We start from the raw sequence: 16,860 nt of genomic DNA, 5'->3' as shown, positions 1-16,860 counted from the left end.
GAAGCTGGTGTCACCGGCTCTGAATGCCCCATTGGCTGTTTGCTGAACTGATGTTTACCGCCCTCCGTTTGTTTTTTCACCATCAATCCATAATCGTTGCCCAATCGATCATATCAACTTCTTGATCTTAATATGACTCTTTAATCTGATGAAACGCTGCAGCAGGTTGCAAACACATAGGTCAGGTCCTATTACACCATGATGTCATGCGGTATGTGGTCATTAAGAAATTTGCTTTCATATGTCTGTGCCCTTTACCTCCCCTCCCATGTCAGTCTTTTCCTAACAAATGCAGACACTGTGGGATTCAAATGCAAAGGTTGTTGTTTTGCAAGCTTTGATTACCAATTTCAAAACAAGTCTAGTCTGGCGAGGGTGTGAAGGACATTATTTTTTTCCCCTCAGATCTTGACATCAGTGGTCAAAAGACAGAATAGACAGAAAACTGTTTAGGGAAAATGAGAAATAAAGTGGGACTTTGCAGCTATTATGTGATTACTATACCTCTAAAAAAAAGTTCTGATTTCAAGCAGATGACACCACAGAAATGTACTGTGAACAAAATACATTTTTTCAAATGTTCAGCTTTGGTAAAGTTTGCTGAACAGAAGCAGAAATAAGTAAAATTTGAGACTGTTCACTGATATGATTCTCAGCAGTCTGGCACTCACTGTAGGGGTTAAACAAAGTGAATTCCCCTGACTTACTGCTTACCCTAACATAGCCCGGATAATTTTGTGCATGGACAATATCATCCCATTACTTCACTCAGGAGATAAAGAAACATCCTATCTTCAAACCAAGGCCACCTTGTCGCAATGTGTGAACTCACATAAACGGCAGTAACCTCTCAGGAACAAAACTCAGTCGCTCATACTGTACACACATTATGTCATGACCGTTAGTGAACTTGAATGAATGAATGGGATGAACCTACAAAGACATTGTGCAACTATGAAACAGCTGTTTTAAGACCTTGCTTCCTGGAGAGATGGAGCCAAAGAAGTTGCAATGGCACCGCCTACTGCAGAAATGCAGCTACTGCAGGGCAGACGAAGAACCAGTTCAACATGGGGTGCAAACAAAAATGACCGTCTAATGAAACCCATTATCATCTAACATGCATACATCATTATTCAGCTCCCTTTTAGCTTTCTAAGATAACCTGCGTTGTTGGTGGAGGTTTAACGCCCAGATCTGAATAAAACAATATTTGCTACCTCTCAAAAAGTAGCACCAGTTCACAGTGAGGAGTATGTGGGAACATGTCCACGGGCACAGCCAGAGTTGGAGAGAAAGCTTCTCCTGTGAGTTTTTTCTGCAGGTTGGGTGCACAACAAAGTTCCCTGAAGTTCCTCATCGCCTCTCCATCTGGTTTACAGGAAACATAGATGAGCCGACGGATAGAAGGTTGGTTTCGTAAAGCTCTGACCACTCTGTGGTGCAGGCCAGCCCGAGCAGGGTTTACCACAGCCGTAAGGCCTCCACCCATTGAGCTCAATTGAGACATGAGGGCTGGAAGCACCACCTCTGCCTTCCCAGGGATAAACTCACAGTTCAGTACATTATTGAGAGCTGCGTTGTGTCTCGCATCGTCTACTGCCTGTTCTATGAGCTCTATACCGATAATTCTGTCCACTTTGGGGGATACAGTAATGCCAATAGCACCTGTCCCACAGCAGACATCTAGCAGTGTACCACCACCATTTGTTCTTCCTCCACCTTGCTCAATGTTTGGGACACTCCAGTCTCTCACTGTGCCATAGAGCACCTCAGCAGCAGCCTGATTCACCTGGAAAAAGGCATCAGCAGAGATGCGGAATTTGAAGCCCAGCACCTGTGTATGACAAAACAACATGAGAACAGACATAAAATCAAATAAAAAAAACAAAAAACAAACATAATGTTTGAGACAAGAGATTACAAGAGATTGTGACGTTACAACACCAAAATGTTAGTGCTGTGTGCTATGTGAATTCCCTTATGGATTCTGGTGATTCTGACGGTTTATATTACCTCCTCATATATGTGTGGCTGACCATGCAGGAGCTGGTAGGGGGATTCTTCATGAGTGCAGCGAGTCATGTTGCTTTCCTGGAAGAACAGGGAGTCCAACTGACAGACTGATCCAGGGCCCTGTGTGAAGTAATCTACCAGGTCAGCCTTATGGACTGCCACCTCTTCTGGGGTGAGTGTCTGCGGATGAAAGTACACTATAGCCATGGTGTGTCCCTCTGAGTTGGTCCTCACTGTGACCTCTCTCCAGTGACCCCCAGTGTGGAACAGCAGGCAGGGCTCCAGGGAAGAGAGGCGGATGAAGTTCTGGTAGCATCTGGCAACCCGTTTGTGCTTCTCCGGCATGTTGAGCAGGTGGTCTCCACTGACGCAGACAATGTTTCCCTCCCTGCCCGTGCCCACGAAAAATCCAACGGTCTTTGGATTTCCATCCAATCCTCTGTTGACAGAAAACGTAGACTTGTTGCGGTAGCCATCCCTAACTGGCGATGGCAGAATAGGCAGGACAGGGAAGGTGAGTTTACCTTTCACAGGTGAGGACTGTGAGTGGAAGTCACCTGCAAGGTGTCCGCAGAGCTGAGAAAGAATCTTTTCCTGGTGATTTTGCTTGAGCTCAAGTTGCTCATCATAGCTCAGCCTCCACAGAGGGGTGACCACATCAGCCAGCCTTTCCTCCCAGGACAGATCATCATTCCAGGGAAGTTTCTTGTGACTTTTTCTCCACCGTTTCTTTGATGGTGGTTTCCTCTGGTCAGCTAAAATAGTGTCATTAGTCGAAAACAACAGACAAGCTTTCCTAAAAGAACACAAAATCTTGCGTTTGACTAATGGGACTGACCTACTGCATGTAGCCGACAAAGCCATTTTGACTTCGACTTCTTCTTTTCGTTTAATGTCGGTTGGCAAACATCTTTTATGTGGACTACTGCCACCTTCTGGATTGAGCCGTTTCGACTTTTAAACAAGCAGCTTTCTTGGCGAAAAAAAAAAAAAATATATATATATATATAAATAATCCCACTGACTTTAAATATCAAAGTTTTCAGCCGGATGTCAATGAAGCGTATGCTGGAAATTCAAGTCAACTGGTATGATGTATAATTAACGAGCCCAGCCACCATCACAACGTCATCTCCGTGCGTCCCGAGGCAAGTAAACATTTCCGCTGTGTCGCGATGGACTCAAACAAGGACGAAGCGGAGCGGTGCATTAAAATAGCCCTAAATGCGATCAGCAGCAACCAGCCAGACAGAGCCAGGAAGTTTCTTGAGAAGGCACAGCGCCTGTTTCCAACAGATCGAGCCAAAAGTACGTCGAATAAATGTCTTTTTCGGCGATGGTTTTATGTCGAACGGTGGGCCATCGCTGTGAAATCGAATCAGCTAACGTTAGCATAACCGTCTTAACGTTACACCAGCTGCTCCTAGCCGACACTGGTATTTGTAGTCTTTTCCGCTTCCGACCGCTATCTCTCTGATATATTTGGCTACTTATTATCTTAAATTGGTGCTTGATTATTCGCAGTAAGAGTTTACATAATCGACGTCCTTCTAGCCACTACAGTGCTAACCGTTAGCTAACTGTGCTAGTGAATTAACTGACTGGTAAACATTTACCCGACTGGGAGTCTTGAATAATATGGCTCCACTTTCTTAACAGACTTGTTGGAGTCGTTAGCGCAGAATGGAAAGCTTCCCGAGGAGAATGGCAGTCCCATGAATGGAGATGGGCCCACTATGAGGCACCGCAACCACGGAGAGGAGGCTGAGAAATCCGCACAGGGGGCCACAGACTCGGCCAAATCCTACACCGCAGAGCAGCTGGATGCCGTCAGAAAGTCAGTGCACATGCGGTTCTGTTCTTTGGTGTTAGTAGAGCTAGGTGATAACAAAATTAAATGTCTGTTTTCTTTAGTGCTAGAGCTGGGACATTTAGTCGATTACTCGCATATGCAGCCTACACATTAATCTGCAACTGTTAAATGATCACTTGTGTAAATCATTTTTCAAGTAAAAACTCTAAACATCATCAAGTTCCTGTTTCTCTTTGCCATTCATGACAGGAAGTTGAATATCTTAATATCTTTTAGGCTGTTAGTCAGACAGAGAAATTACACATTTCTTTAATTAATCAATCAAGAAAACAGTCATTTGAAACCCTCCTCAGTACCCTGATACAAATCAATAATCTAATCATATGGTTAGCTTATTTACAGTGATAATGAGCCAACAATATACTTGTGTCTGTTTGTGACATTGTTTACAGCTAATAGGGATGAATCTGTGTGTTGTGTTTCCAGTCTTTTGTTATGCTCATAATCTGCTAACCATGTCCAATGGGTGTTGTTTATTTATTTATTTATTTATTTTTTTACCGCAGGATTAAGAGCTGTAAAGATTACTACCAAATTCTGGGAGTTGAAAAGACGGCCTCTGAGGATGATCTTAAAAAGGCTTACAGAAAGCTGGCACTGAAATTTCACCCAGATAAAAATCACGCACCTGGAGCCACAGAGGCATTTAAAGGTAAATTAAAAGAACTCGCCGCTGCTGTTTTATCTATAACAAGTAAATGTAAGTTTTCTAAGTGCACGTTTTGTGTGTGTGTCCTTCAGCTATTGGTAATGCCTATGCTGTTCTAAGTAATGCTGAGAAACGAAGGCAGTATGACCACTATGGAGAGGAACGATCACATCCAAGCAGACACGGACACCATCGTGATTTTGAAGCAGACATTTCCCCTGAGGACCTCTTCAACATGTTCTTTGGTGGAGGCTTCCCGTCAAGTAAGCAGAGGGCAAATGAATATAGTGTCAGCCAGGATGTGGCACTTTGGTGAGGTATTATGGTTGCCCAAGAGTATTATGGTTTTCATGTTTACATGCCTGAGTAAACAATTTGATATCAGAGTAAGCCACACAAAGCCACCAGCAGTAGTCTGACCTTGTGTCACCATCACTGGTAGTTCTTGTGCTTTGTCTTGAACCGTTGAGTTTGCCCTTATCAGTGATCATTCTGTGGTATGCTCTGAGAGAGAGAGAGCGGTCTGACTGGCTATTCAGCCTTGTGAGTCTCTTTTTTCAACCACGCCTTTTCTTTTTAAATTCCATAAGCAAAAAAAAAAAACATGCTGATGTCAGTGCAAAGGCTAAGCACAACTTCACAGTGCCGTTATCTTATAATGAATCTCTTAGAAGCACATGAGAAGATTCAGATCAGATTCACAGTGTTCTGAATATGGTTGGCTGTTTATTTTTTATTGCGTCTTCATAATGTTTATTGGAGAGAAAATACAGGCTGTACTTATTTCTTCTGCAACTACTACATCTATTGCACTGCTGTATATTACCAAAGGTAATGTCTCGAAAATGGATAAGTCTATGTAAATTACCTGGTTTGCTTGGCCAGGCTTGTTTAAAATAGACCCCTGTCTGTAAATATACTTTCTGAATTCTTTGTTGTCACTGGTTAAGAAAGTGATAATTAGTGAAATCAGCTGCAGTAACTGATTGGACTGAAAACCTGTGTTCTCTTAGGCCTTGAATTTACATGGTTTAGAGTCACAGTGCTGCTGAGTGCCACCTTATCTTTGTTAATTTCCATTTGTTTGCATTCTTTTTAGGCAACGTACACGTTTACAGAAATGGAAGAATGCACTTTGCACATCATAATAGGCAAGAAAGACGAGAACAACAGAGAGATGTAAGTCCTGTCTGTAATACCTCAGGCACACTTGAATTTTGTACCAGCTGATGAATGATATACATTTTTATAAAGAGTAATCAAATGTTTTGTTTTGTTTTTCTCTCTCAGGGAGGTCTGGCTCTGTTTGTCCAGCTGATGCCCATCTTAATCCTCATCATTGTTTCTGCTCTCAGCCAGATGATGGTCACCCAGCCTCCCTACAGCCTTAGCTACCGCCCGTAAGTGATTCAAACACTCGCAGAGCTTTCTGAGTCTGTGAGAAAATGTCTCAACCTGTCTCTCACTATCATTGTTATCTATTCTGTGTGCATTAGATCAGCTGGACATATTCACAAAAGGCATACATCCAACCTGAAGGTGCCTTTCTATGTGGGAGACCGTTTCAATGAAGAATATTCTGGGAATAATCTGAAGAATGTTGAGAGAAGTGTAGAAGAAGACTACATCTCTAACCTCAGAAACAACTGCTGGAAGGAGAAGCAGCAGAGTAAGTTTAGAGTAGGACTGCACGTGGCAATTATTTTAATTATTGATTAATCTTCCAGTTATTTTTCTCAATCACTTAAACATTTGGTCTATAAAATGGCATAAAATAGTGATAAATACACATCACTGTTTTGCAGTGCACATTTAAATGGTTTGATTTATATCATAAAAGAGTAAGAAAATCAGAAAAATAAATTTTTATAGCTTTAGAACTCACTTAAACAGTAAATCAGTTATCACTTTACAGTATTGCAACTGGACAGTGTGCCATCTGGATTTCAGCTGTTTTTTTTCTCTTAGTTTTCTTCACTTAGTTCACTGTTTTTAAATTTATTATGATAGCGTCCAAAAGAATAATTTAACATTTGAATTGTGTGATTTCATGCTTATAGAGTAGCTGACTGAAACCTATCATACTGATGTGCTGTCCTCTTGTGCTTTCAGAGGAAGGCTTAATGTACCGTGCTCGTTACTCAATGGATTCTGGGCTGTACCGAAGGGCACAGAGCATGGGCACACCCAGCTGTTCCAAACTATCTGAGATTCAAGTTATATTGGATGGCTAGAAACCACTTGCACGCACACGGGTAAGTTGCACAAACATTGCAGTTACATTAGAGTTCATTCTCATGCTTAGATTCTAGGAAAAGCAAAGACTTAAGAATTTTGCATGTTTTATTCCACTAACTACAGATCGCACACACTTTATTACTGTTGACAGTTTTTTTCAGAGCATATATTTTTGGGCTGATTGCCAACCTTCCAGGCTGCTGTTGCCATTCATTTTAATTCCGTTACAGCTTGCATTTAGTCCGTTTTATTTTTGTCTTATCGACCGACACCTGATATTTAAGAGTCAGCTGTGTTGTCTCAGATGTCGGAGTTTCCCCATAAGCATTTTAATGTACCAGCAAGAAGAGTTTTTAAAACAGGAGCCGCTCACAACTGCGTTAGCATGAGATAACAGAACTTTGACCAATAAAAAAGCATGAGTAAAGGAAAATAATGGGTCACAGTGATGGATTACCTATATCAAGTAAGGGACAATTTTCTGCAAATTGCTTTGCTTTTATACCTTTTGCACGGAACAAAAACCTATGGCTGTCTGGAAGGAAGGAATTATATTTGAAAAACATGCTGTATGACATGAAAAATGATGAACAGCTATATGAAGTGTAAGCCTTTTAATGGTAGTAGTTGGCTAAAATAATCCAAATTGTCAGTATGATAGTGATAATGACAAGTGATAGTGATAATGAATGATTTATGTTGACGCTTGTGCGGAATTGTTTGGTTGTATGTGCAAGTGTAGGAATCAAGAGTTTGTCCTGTGTGAAATCATTGCGGCATAACCTTCACCGATTCGTTTATTTTCCTTAGGTTCGTCGGTACTTGAATCTAATTAGAAGAAATCGGTCGGAGCCCACTTAAATTGGAGCATATTTCTGCAGCAAACCAAGAGAATCAAAAATGCCTTACGTACAGTGGGCAGCAGACCTCATCAGGGAACCTCTCTGCAACTTGGTGTAGATTGACTTCCTGTAGACCTGTGAGAAGCTTTGAGTTGACTGCTGACATTTTCTGACTCTAGTGTCTTCAGGATGGTGAGAATCAGCAGGGCATCATGGTGGAAAGTAAGAGCATATTTGTATGGTAACAAAGCTGCTAAGATAAGCTTTCTCTGTCCCAATCTTTTTGTTTTCCTTAGACATTTTGAGAAACCTCATGGCCTTCTCATAGACAGACGTCTGAGCCACTCACAAGAAAAAAGTGTGTAATTTTTATAGTTCTTACCAATGTAAATATTCATTTTACTTTTAACAGTGCAGGGTTCATTTGAGTTAATATCATATACTATAATGTTATTATGTGGATTCGCTTGTAGTCTGTTGGATCATAAGTATTGAAAATGATTGCACAAATAAAAGTAAACCATATTTATTAAATTAACATGCTAAAATTGTATAAAAGGTTTCTTTGAATTAAATTTGTCCAATGATAAATTGGTGAGTATTTTCTCTATCACACAGACTAAATCATACAGACACTCACTGCTGCTCATGTACATTTATAACAAGTTTACGTGTCCCAAATCCACACTGCATACTACTTCTGAGCAGTTTTTGAGTGTATAATGTGTTTAACCGGGAACAGTGACATAGTGAAGTATACTTAAAGCCGACACCGTGCATACTAAACACCTGATTTTTAACAGTGCTGTTGATGGAGACTGTTCTCCCTCAGTGCAGACCAAAAAGGAAGCTGAGGAGCTGTTCACCGCTGAAAAACATTTAAATAAATTGTGGGTGTTTTTTTGTTAAGTTTAAATTCCAGTGATATTCCAAAGTATCACTTTGATTGACTTTGCATGTATTGTAACATTTCCTGTTTGTTTCAAATTAGGTTGTTTTTTATTATACTGACTGCAAAAACAGTGTGTCATGATTATTTGTATGTAGCACATAATGTACAGGACTAGTATGAAGTATGGCTATGGGACACAACTACTGATTACTAGAAAATTCGAGGAAAACCGAGACAAAGTATAATAGAAAATAATTTATTCTTTCATGTTCTTCAAGTCGTTAAAAATACAAAATACACAAGTGATAAGATTTGACTGTCAAATACATAAGCCATTCCCTTGAGGGCGTGACTTTACATTCATAGCAAAGGAACCGACCCATGTTTCAATCATGAGTCTTCACTGTTGAGTCACCTTCTACCAGGTAAGTAGCTGCCATGAGACATAAGTTGGTTCCAGGGAAACCCTAGATTCACACAATACCAACAGAGACATGTACAAGTTACGTCAGGACCATCTTGTCAGTGCCATTTGACATCGATGCTGCTTCTTTTCACAGTCTACATGAATTTAGTTCAGCTTATCATGAAAGGAGCACTTGGTCAGCTGCACTCCTCTATCAGCAGCTCCCCTGAACTATACAGTTTCCTTTTAATAGCCCTGAAGCTCGTACTCAGCTTGAGAGTGTTTTGGTGTCCCAGATATGTTGCAGATGTCTGTGGGGACCTGTTACCCTTGAAGAGCCTCTGAACCTTTGGCCATAATCCACTGGACTCGAGCCTCAACACCAGGGTCACGTGGAAGGTCGGGACCAGGGTGGCATCCACTGCTATTTGGTCCACAGTACATAGGGAGGCCTGATCCCCCCTGTCTACGCACAGGTCGATGAGAGCTCCCCTTAGGCCGCAGGGCTCACACACGGCCAGGTGGAGCAGCTCCTGACTGATACTGTGTAGCAGACTGTCAGGTAAGATGAGTCTGGAGCAGCCAAGGATGTGGGATGCATTGTTGAGGCTTTGTGTGATGGTTGCTACAACTTCTGTGGCTAAGGTTTCCTCCAGGGGATCACAGAAGAAAGTGCTATCCCATTCAGACAGGGACATGTCAGCCAGAGATCCTAAAACAAACAAACAAAAAAAAAAACAGTTTATAGTCTTGTCTGGTAATGTAGTATTCACCCTAAACTTTTTCATTCATTTTATCTGATGATTAAAAATAGGATCAGGTCATCAGAAAAAGCCTCTGTCTCCTCTCAAGCCTTTGTACTTTGTCAGTTCATTTTCTCTCTTTTTCCTTGGGAAAGCAAATAGTCACAAAAAAAAACCTAAAATGCCAACATTTGCATAAACCCAAACAAAAGACAATAGGGCTTTGCTTAAACAAAAGCCAGCAACACTCACCAGTTTCACTCCCGCAGCACTGGTCTGCTGTGACCCTCTGATTGATCCCCTTCAGCTCGGTCAGTCTCTGCAGCAAGCTGCCCCAGGACAGACGCTTTGAGCCCCTGTCCTCCGCTGGAGAGGGAGGAAAGCTGCCGTCCAGAGAGTGATTGCAAGAAAAAGACATCTTTACGAAGTAACTATAAAAAAAAAGAGAGGACTGTAAAAGAAAATAAAAATGCAGTGGTATTCTCTAACAGTGGGTCCCCCGACCGGTCCCCCTCCTCCTGAGCCTGAGCAGCTGGAAAACACACTCAGTAACAATGGAACAAAGCAATAAATACCCAAGCCAGAACGCTCCGCCCACTGCCTTTGTTAACCAATGAGATTTTAGCTCACGTACTCAGCTCTCTACCCTGCCTGGTAACTTTTTTGGGCCGTTTGATGAGGCAAAGGCCAGCTGACCCCCCCACCTCCCCACCACCAGGACCCTGCAGGCGCCTGACCCCCAGCCAAACTTATACGCAAGTTTATGTTTTCTTAAAAGATTAAGACCCTCAAATATGAAGTTAAAGAGCCAAATCAATAAGCCAATCAGCGCCCTCACCGACATTAAACAATAAAAAGGAAAATTGAAAACACACCCTCAGTTTTTGGACAGAAGAAGACGTGATGAAAGAGCTGAGGAAGAACTCATTCCTGTGAATGCCTCTGCAGACTGACACGTACCGCACGTAGGCGATGTTTTGTTCACTGAATGATCGGAAACGTGTGCTGAGTCGTGAATTTTAAAAATGATGCATCCAAAGTAGGAATCTGTTTATAAATGTTTAGAAAGTCTGCTTACAATCCTGACGGAAAGTGAACATAGTTCAGCTCCAGAAACAATTAATTCGTGGTGTCATGGGCTGATGTGATCATGAGCAAATACAGGTTATTGTATTTGTATTTTGTTATTGTTATAGAATTGGTCATGAAAGAAATAAAATAAAATATAGTAAAACGAGTAAGGGCTTGATTTTCCTACCGGAGGATGTTTTGTTTGTAGGTATGTTTTCCAATATTTAGACAACATGTGTTAATTGTTTCACACAGAGTCAACAATTTTGTTAAATGTGTGTTTATTTTGTGTGTGAGTTTGGGGGTGGGAGATCATTTAAATGCTTTTAAATCATTTTCAAAACTCTGTCCGTCCTCTTATTATTCTTTTTTAGAGACATTGAATCCCAGAGATCTACAGGAGCAGCCAAGCCTGTCCCCAAGTTTGGGAACAACTCCTCTGACTCCTGACTCACACACAGACCATCCCCCATCCCTGAAGAACACTCCACTCTTGCTTAGGATTGGAGTTAACATCAGAGTTGCCCTCCATGGATTTTGTTTGTTTGTTTGTTCATTTAATGAGTATTTTGAAAGAACAGTATTTCATTTAGCATTCTCCTAGAACTGAATTCTCTCTTTTTGAATATGATATATTCAAAGTGAACGAGGATTGTTTCACACTAAAGTTTGACTCCAAACCCACTGAGCTAAAGCACTTAAGGAGAAAATAGCGTCCAACAACTGTAACAATGTTCTTCTTTAGACCCATTTGAGAAAACAAGTTGGTTCTGGTAAAACTGGTTTATATAAATGGGAGAATGGGGCATCTAGAATATTTGCAGAAGGATTTAGGAGTTTCCTTTGTTGCTACATATGGTGAAACAGCAGGACAGATATTCCTGTTGGGTTTGTCCTAAATGGTGTAATACACTGCATTTCCAGATCGTGGCGCCACTTCATCACATTTAAATTACAGACAACGAAGAAGATGCAACCAGTGTGGTGTGTGTGTGCTTGCATGTAAAATATTAATGCCTGAGTGCACCTATTGTTTTGAGTGAATGTACCCATGAGCACACTGTCTTTCGCATGCATGAATTCATGTGCACGAGCACTTTAATGGTCACTACTGTGTTGTTTTTCCCCTGCTTCTTTAATGTGTCTCTACACTCAGCATTTGGATGCAAAATTTATCATTTAACTTATCTTAAGCTCCAACACTACACTGTTTGGGGTTAAACATTATTTGCGCCGTGTCATGGAAAAAAAAATTTAAATGGTAAAGAGGAAATAAAGCGTGACAGGCTCTGTGTTTTAAACAGGCCTGAGAGAGCTGTTAGGCCAGCCAGCCTCAGGCTATGTAATTCATGTATAATAAATCTACTACTAAATGGATTGTTAAGAATGGATTTTTTTTTCAGGAGCAATTTGCTTTAATCTGAGGTGCATTAGCATGAATCGCAAAGAAAAACCTTTACTTCCTTTATTTTTCATTCCTAAGAACTGTTTGTTTCAGTAATTGGTGTGAATAACCGGAGCAGTTATGAGGCACTTGAGTGGAGAATGAAATATATTTACACCTGAGCTTGCTCAGATACAGCCGTCTTTTTCAGGCCCTTTTAAATATGCTCATATTGTTAATTAATTCAGTAACGGGTAAAAGGGTCCCTGGATTGTGTTTGCCAGGCTGTAGCTATAGCAACAACATGCTGTTGAGAGCAGGGTCCATCTCGCTGAGACGGCTGAAGTGTAGTGTAATAATCTTGGATGCCTCGTGTTTTTATCATTGTTCGTGACAGGAAAACCAGGGCAGCGTTAGCCACTCTGACAACATGAAGGAATACAAAAGAAGGAATAGAGTATCATTGCATATCACTGGTGAATATCCCAGCATGTAGCATCTCATTCTCCTGGCATATGAGCCCCGTGTCTGTCTGGAAACCCTTTAGCTCTGAGTGCACGACTCTCTGTTGGGCTTCATGTGCCTGCGTCACCTGAGGTTGGAGCTGGGACAGTGTTCCATTTAGGTTTTGATTTATTGCTGGAGGAGGCAGAAACAGACCTGCACTCTCAAGGGGGGCAGGAGAAACTGTGATGTTTGGCAAGTTTTGCTGAGACGCACTCTTCTTTATCAAAGCATTAACACTTTACACACCAATTTCAAACAGCCTATACTTTGAATATTAGCTTAATGGAGCATTTGGCTGACCTTGAATTAGAAATAAAGTTTGTGGGTTTTTTTTTATTTTTGGCACATTTGGGAAAGAAAATTCTGTGATGCAGTTATTTTGGTTTTATATACCAAGGTTAAACCAGCTGAAATAGCCCTTTGACCCATATTTACTTTTTAAAAACAGCGTTTCCCAAATCCCATGATCTAATTCAAAGAAAACCTAACGTTTCACATTGTAAAAATTATCTCGTATAGAAAAGCAAACGGCATTTGACTACACACTGAGAAACATCACATTTGACTTATTGTATGTCAGCTGTAGAGTATGACATTATTTGTTGCTTTGAGCACACAATTAATGAGGCCGTACAGTAATGCCCGCAAAGTGCATGAACTCAATATATTTATGCACTTTCTAAACAGTTGTCTTCTTTTTTGTATGCATTTCAGGACACTCATATGCTGTACTTTAATTTTACATGTACATGTGCTTTATTCAGTATTTAAATGTGGCTCACTGGGGCTGTTTCACTGATTTATTGTCTTTGTCAGTCACAGAACCTGAGCACTGAATGCAAATGCATTTCCCCCAGAAAAGGTATTATTGTTGTTTCCCTTCACTGCCTACCAACGTGACAGAAAACACCCAAAGGAACTGGATATTTGTAGTTTCTGGTTTGTATGGTCGTCCCTGTGAATGAGCCTTATTACTGATATTGATTGAACGTCATTAGGCAGAGAGACTGCGCTGCTAAGTGATAGAGGTGCAGGGGTAAGAAAGTCAATGCATACATGATGAACTGTGACCACATGACCTCAGACAGAGAAAGGGATCCCAATCATTATTTATAAGTACTCTTACCGTGACTTGTCCCGGAGTGAAGCTATCTCTCGTTTTAGAACCATGTGCATTATTTAGCAATGCTGCCAATGTTGTGCTTTTTGTGTTTACTTTTGAATTAAACAAGACTTGTTGCTGTTGAGACTGTTCTTGGAATCTTAAATCATTCTTGATATAATCTGTGTTTACCATACAGAGCCTACCACTGTTAAATGTGCATTATTGTTTCTGCTCTTTTAGCTTAAAGGAATAGTTTGACATTTAGAAAAATACGCTTATTCACTTCTTTTTTTTTCATTGTCTGTCAACCACGAATGTCTGTTCAAAATTTTGTGCCAATCCATTTGGTGGAGGCTGAGATATTTCAGTGGATAAGTGAAAACTTTAACCTGTTAGTGTCACTAGATGAAAAGTCAGGGGATCAGCAAAGTCACAAGGATTCATCCTCTGAACACCACTGACATCTGTACCAATTCATGGCAATCCATCCAATAACATTTCAGTCTGGACTGACCCACCAACCACCAGACCACCAGACTGAAATGTGCACTTTTAAGGAAATAAAACATTTAATATAGAAACAGCCTTATGTCTAATCTCAGGCTCTATGAGTGGCCTGTGGGTACAGAGCAGTATCTTATGTATATGATGTCTGTTTTTGATGACATGTTCTCTTAATGAGGATCATCTGATCTTTACATGTCTCTGTCCTGCAGCCATTCCAGCCATCACAATTAGATTCTCTCCCTTTCCTTCACAAAGTATCCGACCTGGGGAAACCACACTCACATGACTGACAGGGGAGTGTATTCTCACTAGCTTTTATAAGGACCTGAAACCCCCTGTGGCTCTGTGACTCTTGGATTACTCAGCCATTTTCTTTTTCCTTAACTGGCTCCAATAAATGAGATGAACATTGTTGGCTTGTCATGTTCTGCCCTCCTCTCTCTGGAATCCGGCTCTGTGACTGTCACATTTCATCTGTCTGCAGGTTCATGACCGGATCTGTGTCTGACTCCCAGCATAGCACCTAATATGTGCCTTAAAGGGTGCGTAATGTTAATCACACTGCCGTTTTGCTTCATTTGACTCATTGCTCTTAGTTTGATTAGTGTCAGTGAGAGTGAAGCAGGCTGATTGCAGCAGCTGCAGCACACTGTGTTATTGCATCAGTGTGACTGCACATAGCTTTATCTACAAACTGAGGACAGCCCAGTTCAAACCAACTGCAGAATAGTTGTTTGCACATATATTTTTCACCAATCTGAGTGTGTAGCTGTATTATAATAAATGAGCACGCTCGTGTCACATATGTCTTAGTATACAGGTGTGTGATTAGTGTGTGATTAGTGTGATTAGAACATGCTGTGTTGCTTTCAGACACTGATTTTATCACATCCCAGTTTCTGTATTATACTGTCTGTATGTGCGTGTGTGTGTTCAGTTTGAATGACTTCCTCTGTCTTTATCTTTATCTCTCCTAGTAAACTCAATTGCGTTCAGCTGAGAGATTAGATGACACCCTGTCTCCTGCCTGGCTTTATTAAGAGGACCTCAAAGACACTCCTTTCAGGATGAAATAAAGATGGCATTAGTTAATCCAGCACTTCAATTACCAGCTGTCATTCAGTGTGTCTCTCTGGGGACTGGCTGAGGCTGCAGCAGGGAAAGATGCAGCAGGCGGGACAGATACAGTCAGTTACTATACCTGTGACACAATGCAAATGTTCTACATCCCAGTAATGTATCAGATAACACTGCCATTATCTGCAGGCCATCGGAACACAGCAGAACAGAGATCAGTAGCATTTGTGTTGTTTCTTAATCAGTGAAGGTAACAAATCTGAGGCAGAGCAGCAACACAGACCTCACTTTTCCAGCTTTATGAAGTCTTCCTATCCACTTTTAGTCAGGTATATTTTACTGGTTATACTGGCAATAAGGGCAAAAGTTTGCCAAGTGATTCTCTTTTTACGCAGGGGTGGACATACTGCAATCCAAGAAACACTTGTACAATCAATAATGCAGTTAACAGTTGATTTAGTTTATTCCACACCATAGGTTCACAGTAACATTACAAGTCAACACAACAGCCCTGCAGTTAATACCAGCTAATTTGTGCCTCATTAATGTTAAAGTTTTTGTTGATTCAGGTCAATGATAATAGGCCCTTTTCAAAGCATGTGATAGCTGGAATAGCACAAGTGTAATTAACAAGGTTAATTATGTCTGTGTAACATTTAGGTGTCCCAGTTCAAGGGCCCTTGTATTATGCCTGCTGGCTCACTGTCATGGTTTACCAAGACACTTAAAAGAAATAGAGCCATCGGTAATGTTATTAGTAATACATAGTTAAAGCAAATCTTTGTATGAATTATAGGAAGTTACATAAGACAGCCTGGCAGAAGAAAACAGCATCATAGAGCAGAACACAGTGCTGTTGTTGAACTGATTATTAGCTGAATATTTGTGGCGTTCACTACAAGATAGTTGTTTTACTCAAACTGGAGCTGCAATGATTCAGCACTTAATCAGTCGATCAGTCAGAAAAGTTATTGATAATAGCTGGTGTATCGTTTAAGTTCATTTTCAAGTAAAAGTACAAAGCATTCTCTAATTCCAGTGTTTCAGCTGTGAAGCAGCTTTCAGATGTGAATTGAATCTTTTTAGGTTTTGAGCTTTTCGTCAAGTACTTTGTTGGCATCACCTTAGGAAATTGTGAGTGGAATTTTCCACAGTTTTCCACAGGTTGAAAGTAACAAAGCACGTTTATTCAAGTACTGCACTTAAGTACAGCTTTGAGGTAAGTTCCAATTTATGCTGCTTTATACTTTTGCTTCACTGGATTTCAGAGGCAGATGTACTTACGTTTATTTGACAGCTGTAGTTACTAGTTGCAGATTTAGCTTATTAATACCAAATGTAAACAAATACAAACAAATCATTATAGATCATTACCAAACTCAACAGTAAATTGATATATACATTAATGCAGCAATAATTATAATCCAATGATAAAATAATATAAATTATTCTGAAATGGGACAAATGGTACTTTAATTATACTTTGATGCCAATACTTACTGTATACTGCATTTATGTACTAAGTTTTGAATGCATGACTTTTACTTGTA

The 16,860-nt window shown here is 40.6% G+C and overlaps 3 protein-coding genes across 3 annotated transcripts; 1 reads left to right on the top strand and 2 right to left on the bottom strand.

Moving 5' to 3' along the window:
* Positions 1-41: 41 nt before the first annotated feature.
* Positions 42-2,986, bottom strand: trmt2b (tRNA methyltransferase 2 homolog B). Its single transcript, XM_041050263.1, has 2 exons — positions 2,017-2,986; positions 42-1,837 (listed from the first exon to the last, which is right to left on the bottom strand). The coding sequence occupies exons 1-2, from the start codon at positions 2,878-2,880 to the stop codon at positions 1,217-1,219; spliced, it is 1,485 nt and encodes a 494-aa protein (XP_040906197.1). The 5' UTR covers positions 2,881-2,986; the 3' UTR covers positions 42-1,216.
* A 189-nt stretch (positions 2,987-3,175) lies between these two features.
* Positions 3,176-8,205, top strand: dnajb12a (DnaJ heat shock protein family (Hsp40) member B12a). The gene is made up of 9 exons (XM_041050379.1): positions 3,176-3,324; positions 3,676-3,853; positions 4,396-4,541; positions 4,631-4,801; positions 5,638-5,717; positions 5,829-5,938; positions 6,035-6,207; positions 6,651-6,793; positions 7,587-8,205. The coding sequence occupies exons 1-8, from the start codon at positions 3,192-3,194 to the stop codon at positions 6,770-6,772; spliced, it is 1,113 nt and encodes a 370-aa protein (XP_040906313.1). The 5' UTR covers positions 3,176-3,191; the 3' UTR covers positions 6,773-6,793; positions 7,587-8,205.
* Positions 8,206-8,529: 324 nt separating this feature from the next.
* LOC121189902 (DNA damage-inducible transcript 4 protein-like) lies at positions 8,530-10,162 on the bottom strand. The gene is made up of 2 exons (XM_041050380.1): positions 9,912-10,162; positions 8,530-9,628 (listed from the first exon to the last, which is right to left on the bottom strand). Exons 1-2 carry the CDS (start codon positions 10,075-10,077, stop codon positions 9,114-9,116), a joined length of 681 nt encoding a protein of 226 aa, XP_040906314.1. The 5' UTR covers positions 10,078-10,162; the 3' UTR covers positions 8,530-9,113.
* Positions 10,163-16,860: the final 6,698 nt, after the last annotated feature.

This window comes from Toxotes jaculatrix, chromosome 11 (genome assembly GCF_017976425.1).
Source record: "Toxotes jaculatrix isolate fToxJac2 chromosome 11, fToxJac2.pri, whole genome shotgun sequence".
In the NCBI taxonomy this organism is placed as follows: Eukaryota; Metazoa; Chordata; class Actinopteri; family Toxotidae; genus Toxotes; species Toxotes jaculatrix.
The sequence above is the reverse complement of the archived record's forward strand: the minus strand, read 5'-3'. Positions and strand labels throughout refer to the sequence as shown.

Bases quoted from the DNA above. Each gene is read 5' to 3' on its own strand.
- trmt2b (XM_041050263.1), bottom strand. From the start codon at position 2,880: ATGGCTTTGTCGGCTACATGCAGTAGGTCAGTCCCATTAGTCAAACGC. The intron at 1,838-2,016 runs GTAATATAAACC...TGTCATACACAG, and splicing joins AGCCACACATATATGAGGAG to GTGCTGGGCTTCAAATTCCG.
- dnajb12a (XM_041050379.1), top strand. From the start codon at position 3,192: ATGGACTCAAACAAGGACGAAGCGGAGCGGTGCATTAAAATAGCCCTA. The intron at 3,325-3,675 runs GTACGTCGAATA...CTTTCTTAACAG, and splicing joins TCCAACAGATCGAGCCAAAA to ACTTGTTGGAGTCGTTAGCG. The intron at 3,854-4,395 runs GTCAGTGCACAT...TTTTTACCGCAG, and splicing joins CAGCTGGATGCCGTCAGAAA to GATTAAGAGCTGTAAAGATT.
- LOC121189902 (XM_041050380.1), bottom strand. From the start codon at position 10,077: ATGTCTTTTTCTTGCAATCACTCTCTGGACGGCAGCTTTCCTCCCTCT. The intron at 9,629-9,911 runs GTGAGTGTTGCT...TGTTTGTTTTAG, and splicing joins GTGCTGCGGGAGTGAAACTG to GATCTCTGGCTGACATGTCC.